Source organism: Oryctolagus cuniculus, chromosome 20 (genome assembly GCF_964237555.1).
Source record: "Oryctolagus cuniculus chromosome 20, mOryCun1.1, whole genome shotgun sequence".
Taxonomy (NCBI): domain Eukaryota; kingdom Metazoa; phylum Chordata; class Mammalia; order Lagomorpha; family Leporidae; genus Oryctolagus; species Oryctolagus cuniculus.
Window position 1 is genome coordinate 36,463,941 of NC_091451.1, and position 12,288 is coordinate 36,476,228.

At 45.5% G+C, this 12,288-nt stretch overlaps 1 protein-coding gene across 3 annotated transcripts in view; it reads right to left on the bottom strand.

Moving 5' to 3' along the window:
* The window catches only part of RPS6KA5 (ribosomal protein S6 kinase A5), a 174,128-nt gene that overhangs the window by 110,471 nt on the left and 51,369 nt on the right, over window positions 1-12,288 (bottom strand). Inside the window, exons 1-2 of one of the 3 annotated variants that reach the window (XM_051826134.2) lie at window positions 6,477-6,866; window positions 6,061-6,132 (exon numbers count right to left, since the gene is read on the bottom strand). The exons of 1 other annotated variant lie outside the window; for it this stretch is intronic. In XM_051826134.2, coding sequence (XP_051682094.1) covers window positions 6,061-6,132; window positions 6,477-6,501 — 97 coding nt within the window. In that variant the 5' untranslated portion in view covers window positions 6,502-6,866. Of the gene's footprint in view, window positions 1-6,060; window positions 6,133-6,476; window positions 6,867-12,288 lie in introns of those variants that run through there. One more of the 3 variants, XM_002719601.5, reaches the window with a different exon arrangement.

Genomic DNA, 12,288 nt, shown 5'->3' on the forward strand with positions numbered 1-12,288 from the left:
TGGGCCCTTGCCACCTATGTGGGAGACCTGGATGAAGCTCATGGCCATCTGGAGAGTGAACCAGTAGATGAAAGATGTCTCTCCCTCTGTGTGTGTAACTGATTTCTCAATAAATAAATAAGTCTTTAAAAATAAATAAATAAAAGGTATTATACTTTAGGGGCTTAAGAATGAAACTGGTTTTCCAGAATGATTATCTAAGTTGTCATCTACTCAGAAAAGGAAAATATTCTTTTTATTTTATTTCTTCTGCACTTGGAATATACCACAACATAAAAAGTTAACATATCAAGAACCAGTTTTAGTTGCATGGTTCTTGCTACATATATTAAAATTCAGAGATGAAAATTAATATCACAAAGCATGCTTGAGATGTTCAGTAGACATTCTATTTTGCTAGAAAGAAGCTGTCTATCACTAAGCAATAAATGCTGCTTCACTCCAACCACGTTTGAAATAAAACATAATCACCGTCTAAGTTCTTAAAGCTTATTTTCTTGGGACCTGCATTGTGGTGCAAGGAGTTAAGCCACTACCTTCAATGCAGGTATCCCATATGAGTGCAGGTTCAAATCCTGGCTTCCCTGCTTCTTATCTGCTCCCCAAGAAAGCAGCAGGTAATGGCCCAAGCACTCAGGCCCCTGCCACCCAAATGGGAGACCAGATGAAGTTCTAGGTCCTGCATTTGGTCAACACAAGCCTCGACCACTGCAGACATGTGGGGAGTGAACCACAGGATGGAAGATTTCTCTCTCTCTACCTTTCATGTAACTAAATAAATATTTTTTAAAAAAAACTTGCTTTTACAAAATAATGACTGAAAATCTATTTTGAGAATAAAACTGGGGGGGCCGACAGGGTGGCATAGTGGATATAAAGCCTGCAATGCCAGCATTCCATATGGGTTCCACTCTGATCCAGTTCTCTGTTAATGGCCTGGGAAAAGCAGCAGAAGATGGCCCAAGTGCTTGGGCTCCTGCTACCCACATGGGAGACCTGGATGAAACTCCTAGCTCCTGGCTCCTGGCTCTGGCTCTGGCTTGGGCCCAGCTCTTGCCATTGAGGCCAGCTAGGGAGTGAACCAGCAGATGGATGATATCTCTCTCCTCTTTCCTCCCTCCCTCCCTCCCCCTCCCTCCCTCCCTCCCTCCCTCCCTCCCTCTCTCTCTCTCACCTTGCCTTTCAAATAAATAAGTCTTTAAACAAATAAAAAAAAGAATAAAACTGGCACTACTGATTTAATTAAAAGTAGAGGTAAAATATATAAATAATTTCATTTGAATGTGTTAATATTTTCACTAAGTTTTTACTTTTGGTAAAATAGTATGAAAGCAGACAATATCTCTATGGAAAAGAATGTAAGCTCTAAACTCTAGAACACAGGAAGACAAAATATTGCAAATAAAAAATATCAATTAGCTTTCAAATAGTCAAGGATCTTTACAGAAATCGTTTACAGAAATCCTTTAACTATATAGGATAAGTGAACTCACTACTTCCTTCCTTTATTGATTCAACAATATTTAGAGAAACATTACAATGTATAAGGCATTATTCCTGAAAATCTACCCATTAAGAACATGCCTGATTATCCAAATCCTGCCTTCCTGGTGACTTATAATACTGAATGATAGATAAATTCTGATTGGAAAGAAACAAGCCACGTGTGATGGGTTTTTATAATTCTACGTCACCTCAGTGTCCATTTGTACCCTCCAGCGGAAGAATTAGGGGCTCCCCAGGCCAGGTTCTCCCAGGAGACAGGGAGAACACAAGGTCAGGCTCTCAGCACCACAGGGGTGGTCGAGCAGGCCTAACTGGACCTGGCTCAGGCAAGGACCCCAAGGGCATCTGCCAGTATAAAGAAGTTTCCTGTGTGCAGGACCCCAGTCAGGGACTCACACGAGGCTTCAGGCTGTCCACCAGGTAAAAGCACTCCTCAAGAGGCATCCTGCAAACACCTGTGTCCAGCTCCCCTTCATTTCCTGCTGGGCAGGGTTGCAGGCCTCTCTGGTACTAGAATTCTAACTTGTCTGGCAGACTCTGAAAACATCAAGACCCTAAAACACTCCAGGCAACACTGATTATAATTTAAATTTATCCAAGTAATATTTTTCCATCACCAAACCTGTAGTAAAAGAGGGGGACAAGAAGTTCATTCTTACCTCAAGGATTCCTTACAATGGGAATACATTTAAGAGGGAAGTTATGTAAGGTAGCATTCAAAATATTTAAAAGTGTACATGACTTCATGTGAACATTCTGAAAACAGAAAATCAGTGAGCCAGCCGGAGCGATGTAATCGTTTAAGCCAGACAACAATAGGTTTTATTGAATTTCATCCTTACAAACTAAGTGATTTCATATCCAGTAGTCGTCCGACAACAAACAAAAGAGACAAGGAGCACTGAGGAGGCCAAGGGGAAAGCAGAAGCCTCGTGTACTGCTGGCAGGGCATGCGAGGTGCAGCCTAAGGACAGGCTGTATGGCTGCACAGGCTGGCAGGGGGTAGGAGGTGCAGCCTAAGGACAGGCTGTATGGCTGTACAGGCTGGCAGGGCGTGTGAGGTGCAGCCTAAGGACAGGCTGTATGGCTGTACAGGCTGGCAGGGCGTGCGAGGTGCAGCCTAAGGACAGGCTGTACGGCTGTACAGGCTGGCAGGGGGTACGAGGTGCAGCCTAAGGACAGGCTGTACGGCTGTACAGGCTAGCAGGGCGTGCGAGGTGCAGCCTAAGGACAGGCTGTACGGCTGTACAGGCTGGCAGGGGGTATGAGGTACAGCCTAAGGACAGGCTGTATGGCTGTACAGGCTGGCAGGGGGTAGGAGGTGCAGCCTAAGGACAGGCTGTATGGCTGTACAGGCTGGCAGGGCGTGCGAGGTGCAGCCTAAGGACAGGCTTATGGCTGTACAGGCTGGCAGGGGGTAGGAGGTGCAGCCTAAAGACAGGCTGTATGGCTGTACAGGCTGGCAGGGGGTACTAGGTGCAGCCTAAGGACAGGCTGTATGGCTGTACAGGCTGGCAGGGCGTGTGAGGTACAGCCTAAGGACAGGCTGTATGGCTGTACAGGCTGGCGGGGCGTGTGAGGTGCAGCCTCCTTGGAGGCCAGTCCGGCAGCTTCTCAAGCCATTAAATATAGAGCTGCTGTTTGCACGAGCAATTTACTCCTAGGGTATATACCCAAGAGAAATGAAAACATGTTCACATAAAACATCGTTCGTGGACATTCAGAGCAACATTCATTCATAACTGCTAAAAAGAAGTAATCCAAATGTCCATCAACTGATAAATGGATAAAAATGAGGCACATCCACCCAGTGAGAACATTCTTCAACCATGAAGGGAATGGCGTTCCGATCACTGCAACACGCATGAGCCCAGAGCGCAGCGCGGCGCCTGGAGGAGCCGGCCCAAGCCCGCTGTGGTCTGACAGCCACAGGAACCGTCCAGAACAGGGAAATGCACACAGAGAAAGCAGCTGAGCGGCGGTCCAGGGCCAGGTGGGTGGTAGCCTGGGAAGCAACAGCTAAAGGGTTCAGGGTTCCTTTGTGAGGTAAGCAGAAAGTTCTAACGTTGACTGTGGTGACGGTCACACAACTCTGTGAACGTCCTGAAGCACTGTAGGACTTCGCACTTTAACAGGGGAACTGCACAGTATGTGAATTTCATCTCAGTAACACTGTTAACCAAAAAACCCTGTAGACAAAACAAATCCTGTGCATATAACTGACAGGTAAAACTTGACAACATGTCACAAGTACTATTTTTAAGAGAATTGAGTCACCACAGGACTGTGACCTCTTTCTCTTTGGAATAGATACTGCCTTTGAAGTAGGAAATAAAGGTAGGACAGAGGACATTGTTTTGACTTTATTTTCTATTTTATTTATTTTAATCTACTTGAAAGGCAGAGCAACAGAGAGAGGCAGAAAGACAGAAGTGGAGAGATCTTCCACCTACTGGTTTATTCCCCAAATGCCTGCATTAGCCAGGGCTAGGCCAGGCCAAATCCAGGAGCCCAGAACTCCATCCAGATCTCCCACATGAGTGGCAGGGGCCCAAGCACTTGAGCCGTCATCTGTTGCCTCCCAGGACACATCAGCAGGGAGCTGGATCAGAAGCAGAGCAGTTGGAACTCAACTCCCAGGTATGGGATGCGGGTGTTGCAGGTGGCGGCTTAAGCCGCTGTGCCACGGTCCCAGCCCGTTTGACATTAAAGCCCCGCCCCTTAGGGAGCGGGTGGGTGCTCCGAAGGCGAGAATGCATGGTAAATTCTGCCAGTTGACAATTACGCTAAACTCTTCCTGACAACAAAATGCTCTAGTTGGAAGGGATAAATTTAAGGTGTATCCACTGGTAGCTGCTGGTTCCACATGATGGGCTAAACTGCTAAGTGAGATAAGGAAAACTCAGACAGCTAAGTCCCGGGCATGGAAGCTCATTACTGAATGACCTAAACACAGGGGCCCATGTGAGCTTAAGCACACACAGGGGAGGCGAGAAAAGGTCTGGGAATGATTGTGGAAGTCCAGGAGAAGGTCTGGGAATGATTGTGGAAGTCCAGGAGAAGGTCTGGCATTCTGCAAGGCACCCTTACTAAGGACAGCTGCCATCTGGTCTGTTAGGGCCTGCAAGTCTAAGACAGGACCAGCATCCCCCAGAACACAAAGCTAAACTTTGGTGGGGATTGAAAATCGTCTGTCCTCTGAGGCTCTCCCTCCCCATCCAGGTAAAGAGCCCTGGGCCTGATGAGGGTGGAGGAAATGAGCTCACAGCTACCCTGTGCACTGCGGCTGATGGAAGGAAAAGGAGAGAAGCCTGTTCTCACAGCAGTGGGGACCGCAGCACATGCCAGGGCAGAGCTGAGGAGGGGCAGGCACACGCCCAGAACAGGGCCAGGGAAAAAGGTACACAGGAGGTGTCAGGGCAGGGGTCTGGTGCTTAACATGCCTGCATCCCATATCTAAGTACCCTGATTGAAGTCCCTACTCAGGTTCCTGCTTCCTGCTAATGCAGACCCTGGGGGGCAGCAGGAGGTGGCTCAAGTAGTTGGGTGCCTGTCACCCATGTGGGGGACCTGAGTTGAGTTTCTGGCTCCCAGTTTTGGCTCCAGCTAAATAAGCCCTGACTGTTGTGGGCAGTTGTGAACAAATGGGGGTTCTCTCTCTGTCTGCCTCTCTCTCTCTCTCTCTCTCTCTCTCTCTCTTTGCCTCTGAAATCATTTTTTTTTGAAATGTGAGGTTCCTTGTTCATGAATTAAGATTTTCAGCAACAGTGGCAGCAAAGTGTGACATCAGCACAGGGCTCGTCTCAGCATGAGGATCTGCAGCCACGCGGGCTGTATGCTCGGGAGGCAGCGCTGAACCCCAAGTCGCAAGCACAGTGCTGGGAAATACTCAGACATGGCAAAGTACACACCAGACAGCCAAGCTTAGCCATAGCCTTACCACCCAGAGACCACCACTGCTACCATTCAGGGGTAAGGCCCAGAGATCTTTCTACATAGAAAAATACATGTTGACATTCTGTAACATGTGCTTCTGTAGCCACTTGAACAATTACTATTTGGAACGCTTTCCAAAATATTAGGAACTACAGATCATTTCAATCCCATTACACAGAGATTATAGAATATGTCAGCCCATGTTCCATTTAACCAAACCCCTGCTGCTGGACTTCTGAGAGGTCCTGAGCTCTTCATTATTGTAAGTGATGTGCAGTGAATATCAATAGAGTTGAGTGAAGACTGAATAAGTCATCAATACAAAGCACTTCACAGAGTACTTGGCATGTAATGAGCTCTTGATAAATGCTAGTGATTTTTAAAGTATTGTGCTCTGTGTAAAACTTGAACTAATTTACATTTCCAACAGCAGAGTAAAAAGGATTGGTTTTCTTAAATCCTTGCCAAATCTTTAGATTCTTTTTTTTTATTTCTCCTATGAGTGGCTGTTCATGTTCCTTGACAGCTCACCCATTCGATTCTCACCCTTTTTGACTTTCTCATTGATTTCTGCACTGGGGACATCAATCCTTTGCCATAGGAATAAACTTGACTCACCTCCAGTTCCCAGGACCTTCAGGAGCTCAAAATTTTCAATCCCCACCTTCTCTGCATGTCCTGTTAAATTAGCTGAGAGAGAGAGAGAGAGAGGAAAATACGTAAGGGAATCAGCAACAGAAGAGGAACCAAGGGGCTCTGGAGGACCAAAGTTCTACCTCCTTACATGGGTGGCTAAATCGGGATTCACTTCCAAATAATTTTCTACACAATACAGCTAAGTTTTCTGAAATTTCTGTATGCTGCACATTACAGTAGAACTTTTTCTTAGGATTTAAGAACTATGTATCATTCATACCAAAGTTTAACACAAAGTGTTAATAGAATCTCTACTAACCAACATAATACAAAAATGAACAAAAATTCTACTTCCATTTATTCTTTTAAAAACTTATTTATTTAAAAGTCAGAGTTACAGTGAGAGAGGGCTGTTCCATCCATTGGTTCACTCCCCAGATGGGCTCAACAACCAGGGTTGGGCCAGGCCAAAGACAGGAGCCAGGAGTTTTGTCCGGGGCTCCCACATGGGTGTCAGGGGCCCAAAACACTTGGGGCATCTTCTGCTGCTTTTCCCAGGCCATTAGCAGGGAGCTGGATCAGAAGTGGCACAGCTGGGACACAAACCAGTGCCCATGGGATGCTGGTGTCGCAGGTGGCAGCTTTACCTGTTATGTCACAATGCCGGCCCCCCAAATTCTAATATGTAAATAGACACAAACTGAAAAGAAAACTGGACAGACTTAGAAGATACATTCATCTGCTCAGTGCCGTCCCCAGGCTCCAGGCTGGGTTTTCAGCCCCTGTCCTGCTGCTAAGTCCGGGACAGGAGTTTGTTTTCATTCAGCACTTGAACACCCTGTGTCTCAGCTCTGAAATAAAAGCACCAGTCTCAATGAACTCTAGAACTGTTTCAAAATACGAACTCTTCAAAAATGCATTCTGTCGAAAACAAGATCAGTGTCTTGTAAATGAGCATTTTTCACTGAATTTCACAAGATGTTGACAAGTGTTCTGTTAGGGCCAAAGGTTAGATGCACGGTGTTCTGGGCAAATACACTTGAAAATGGTTAGCTTAAGCTAACAGCTCATTTCTTTACCCCTCAGCCTCAGCTCTTATACTATGAAAAGATGCACATGGATCTTCAAGATGGAGATACTGCATTGGTCAGATTTATTTCATCACAAAATTACTTCCATGCTAATAGCTATTAATAGTATGTGAACCAGCATTCTGTAGGAGCGGCTAAGAAAGCTTGATCCAGGGCCAGGGTTCTGGCGCAGCAGGTAGAGCTGCCCCTGCAATGCTGCTATCCCATATGAGTGCCAGTTTGAGTCCTGGCTGTTCCACTTCCCATCCAACTCCCTACTAATGCGCCTGGAAAAACAGCAGTAGATGGCCCACATGCTTGGGCCCCTGCACCTACATGGAACACCTGGAAGAAGCTCCTGGCACCTGGCTGTGATCTGGCCCAGCCCTGGTCATTGTGGCCATTTAGGAAGTGAACCAGTGAATGAAAGATTCTCTCTCTCTCTCTCTCTCTCTCTCTCTCTCTCTCACTCTGCCTGCCAAATAAATAAAATAAATCTTAAAAGGAAAAAAAAAAAGGGCCGATGCCGCGGCTCAATAGGCTAATCCTCCACCTGCAGCACCGGCACACTGGGTTCTAGTCCTGGTCGGGGCGCCAGATTCTGTCCCGGTTGCCCCTCTTCCAGGCCAGCTCCTGCTGTGGCCCAGGAGTGCAGTGGAGGATGGCCCAGGTCCTTGCGCCCTGCACCCACATGGGAGACCAGGAGAAGCACCTGACTCCTGGCTTCGGATCAGCACGGTGCGCCGGCCACAGCACACCAGCCGCAGCGGCCACTGGGGAGTGAACCAACGGCAAAGGAAGACCTTTCTCTCTGTCTCTCTTTCTCACTGTCCACTCTGTCAAAAAAAAAAAAAAAAAAAAAAAAAAAAAAAAAAAGGAAAAGCTTGTTCCAAATTCTAGTTCTACCACTTAAAAATTGTATGATCTTGATCATGTTACTTAACTTCACTATTTCAATTTCCAATAATGTAAAATGGGGATAGTAAAAATGCCTACCCCAAAATGTACTGGCATCTGCAATTTATTAACAAGTAAGATGGGGTTGATGGATGAATATAGGTATGAACAAATGCATCTCAAAGCAAATACAACAAAATGTTAATTATAAAACCTAGAGCATAAGTATAAGGATGTTCAACATACAATGCTTTCAAATTTTCTGTGGATCTGAAAATGTCTGTAATAAAATAATACCACCCCACAGGGTTGTGAAAGGGTTAAATGACTTGAATTTATAGTGCTTGCTGAGTACCAGTAAGCACTAGAGTAGGAGTTCATAAATAGGTTGATGCTTTGGGACTATAAGTTTAAGAAAACTGGGCCCAAATAGAACTTCTAGAATTCAGAGTTTTAGGGGCAGTTTCAATGTTTTCCCAATGTTTAACTAAGTTCATAGTTTTAAAAAGTCTTTTTTTTTTTTTTTTTTTTTTTTTTTTTTTTTTTTTTTGACAGGCAGAGTGGACAGTGAGAGAGAGAGACAGAGAGAAAGGTCTTCCTTTTGCCGTTGGTTCACCCTCCAATGGCCGCCGCTGCAGCCGGCGCACCGCGCTGATCCTGGCAGGAGCCAGGAGCCAGGTGCTTTTCCTGGTCTCCCATGGGGTGCAGGGCCCAAGCACCTGGGCCATCCTCCACTGCACTCCCTGGCCATAGCAGAGAGCTGGCCTGGAAGAGGGGCAACCGGGACAGAATCCGGCGCCCCAACCGGGACTAGAACCCGGTGTGCCGGCGCCGCAAGGTGGAGGATTAGCCTATTGAGCCACGGCGCCGGCAAAAAGTCTTTAATCATGGTTAAAAATATATAAATAATATTTCCCATTATCAGCATTTTAAGTGTATGGCTATATGCGTATGATTGTGCAACAACTTCTGGAACTTTTCCATCTTGTAACAAAAAAAAAGGAAACTCTACAGCCATGAACAGCACAGCAGGAGGATCCTGGCTCTTGGATCCAGCCTGGCCCTGGCTCAGGCCCAGCCATTGTGACCATTCTGGGGAGTGAACCAGTGGATGGAAGATCTCTCTCTCTCTCTCTCTCTCTCTCTAACCCCACCTTTCAAATAAACAAAAATAAATTTTAAAAAAGTTTGATTGTTAATGCATAATTTTATAATGGATTATAATGGGAACAAATCAATGAACATGACATAGCTCTCATTGACATCAATATAGATCAAAAAGGAATACTGAAAACATAGGCAGTATCTTAAAGTAAACATACAATAGCATATCTTCCTCTAGTATGTCAAGCACATTACACTGAAAGCCAGGTTTGCAAGTAATAACTTAAAAAAAATTATTTGGTGCCAGCACTGTGATGTAGCAGATAGAACTGTCACCTGTGACACCAGCATCCTATATGGGTGCCAGTTTGTGTTCTTGCTGCTCCACTTCTGACCCAGCTTCCTGCTAATGGCCTGGGAAAAGCAGAAGATGGCTCAAGTGTATGGGCCCATGCCACCCATGTGGGAGACCTGGAAGATGCTCATGGCTCTTGTCTTTGGCTCGGCCCAGCTCTAGCTATTGAGGCCATCTGAGGAGTAGACCAGCAGTTGGAAGATCAGTTGATCAATCAATTGATCTATCTCTCCCTCTAACTCTTTCAAATAAGTAAATCTTTTTTCTAAAAAATCACTAATTTGAGAGGCAAAAAGACAGAAACAGGAAGACAGCTCCCATCTGCTAGTTCACCCCCTAAATGCCCTTAAAAGCTTGAGCCGAAGCTAGGAGCCAGGTACTCAATCCAGATCTCCCACACAGGTGGCAGGAACCCAAATACTTGAGCCATCGCCACTGCCTCCCAGGTTCTGCATTAACAGGAAGCTATGAACCAGGAGCCAGAGCTGGTCATCAAATCTGGGCACCCCAATGTGAGACACAGGCACCTGGACCACTAGGCCAAAGGTCTGCCCGACAATCACTCTTGAAATAATGACTTGGCTCTCTTCTACTTAGATGTTAAATTCTTTAATATACAAAACAATTTAAGCTACTGTTAAAGAGTTGTGTTGAAAAAAATGTACCTAGTTCTATTGGGACTCAATTTTTATTTACTTAAGCATGTAAAAGCCCAGCTATCCAAAAACTCTGTCCATATACTATATATTTTCTTCATATCTAGCTATTTGCTGCTAGATTGGAAAGGTAAGGAACTATTTCTTTCTTTCTTTTCTTTTCTTTTTTTTTTTTTTTTTTGACAGCCAGAGTTAGTGAGAGAGAGAGAGAGACAGAGAGAAAGGTCTTCCTTTTCCGTTGGTTCACCCCCCAAATGGCCACTACGGCTGGCGCCTGTGCCAATCTGAAGCCAGGAGCCAGGTGTTTCCTCCTGGTCTCCCATGTGGGTGCAGGGCCCAAGCACTTGGGCCATCCTCCACTGCCTTCCTGGGCCACAGCAGAGAGCTGGACTGGAAGAGGGGCAACCGGGACAGAATGCATTACCCCAACCGGGACTAGAACCCGGAGTACCGGCGCCACAGGCGGAGGATTTGCCTAGGGAACCGTGGCACTGGCCAAGGAACTATTTCTTTTTTTAAAAAAAAAAAAATCATTTTTATTTGAAAGGCATAGTTACAGAGAGAGGAATGACAGGGAGAGAGTGGGAGTATGGGGGTGGGGAGAGGAGAAAGAGGAGAGAGAGGGAGAAAATCTCCCACCTGGTGTTTCACGCCCATGGCCCAGCTGGTCACAATGGCCAGGGTCACCCTTTTAAAGTGTACAACTCAGTGATTTTAGATGCTATGGTCACCACTAACTGGAGAATCAATTTCACCCTGGAAAGACATTTTTCCTTGAGACACAGTTCTGGATCATTTCGTCCAGAATCTGAAACGTGTCCTCCACTCTCGTGGCCTGCCTGGCTTCTGAGGAGCAGTCAGCTGTTCGCGAAGTGGATCGCAGTTCCTCTGTTCAGAGATGTGTCATTTCTCCAATCCCTCTCTTTTTGTATAAACATACATTACTTTATGCAAATGACATTATGGTATAGTATAGTATTCCAACAGTGAGAAATCCAGCTGAGAACACATTGCCTTGAGAAGTGAACACCCTCTCCTCATTTTTTTCTTACTGCTTGGCACTCAACAGCTTCACCATGGTGTGCCTTGGGGTAGACTTCTTTGGTTTATTCTACCCTCTATTCATTGAGTATCTTCCAGCTGTAAATTTGTTTCTCATCAAATTTGGGGATTTTCTGCCTCAACTTTTCAAATAATTTTTCTATCCTCTCTCGCCTCTCCTTCTGTGATTCCAATTACACGTATGTTGGACTGTTTGATACTACCTGAGATTCCCTGAGAGTCTGCTCATTGTTTTCAATATATTTCCTCTGCTTTTGACATTAATTTCTATTGCCTTAGCTTCCAGTTCCCATACTTTTCCCTCTGACCTCTCTATTCAGCTATTAAATCCATCCAGTATTTATTTTTAAAGTATTGCATTTTTTCATTTCTAGACCTCCTTTTTCAATATTTTGTATTTAGCTGGTAAAATCTCCTATTGTTTTAGTCACTGAGAGTATGTTTTATTTCATTGAGGATGCTGTAAGAGCAGCTCCAAAATTCCTGTTGGCTTTCTCAGTACCTCATTGCCTCAGGGTACAATCGGTTGACCTTCTTCCTGCCTGGGATATGATGCATTTTCTTGATTCTTCATATCTAGGATAATTTTTCATTGCATCCTGAGCATGGGAAGTGGTACCCCGTGCAGAGCCTTGGTCGTTATTTTTCTCCAGTGCAAGTTACTGTTTTAACCAGCAAAGGTCAGATTGGACTTGAACTACAAACCCTGTTTCTTGGGAGGCAGCCCTAGTCCCAGACCACACCTGCGCTATTGAGTCTCCTATACTCATGCAAAGGCAGAGACTTCTCACAGCCCCCTCCAGGGGGCACCCGCACCCCCCCCCCCCCCCCCCCGCGCCCCGGGAGTGTGCGCTTCTGCTCGCTCTCCAGTGCTCTCAGGTGGCTGTGCCATGCGTTCAGCCTTGCTCGGGTTTTAAAGCTGCTTTTTGAAAAGGAATCCTCCAGCAGTGGGTTTTATTCGGAATTATAAAAGCAAAAGTCTTCTAACAGTCAGTATTTTAATGGTGGTTTCTACTTAGACTTCAACCACTGACCTCACAATTAACCTAAAAAAGTAAAATAAAAT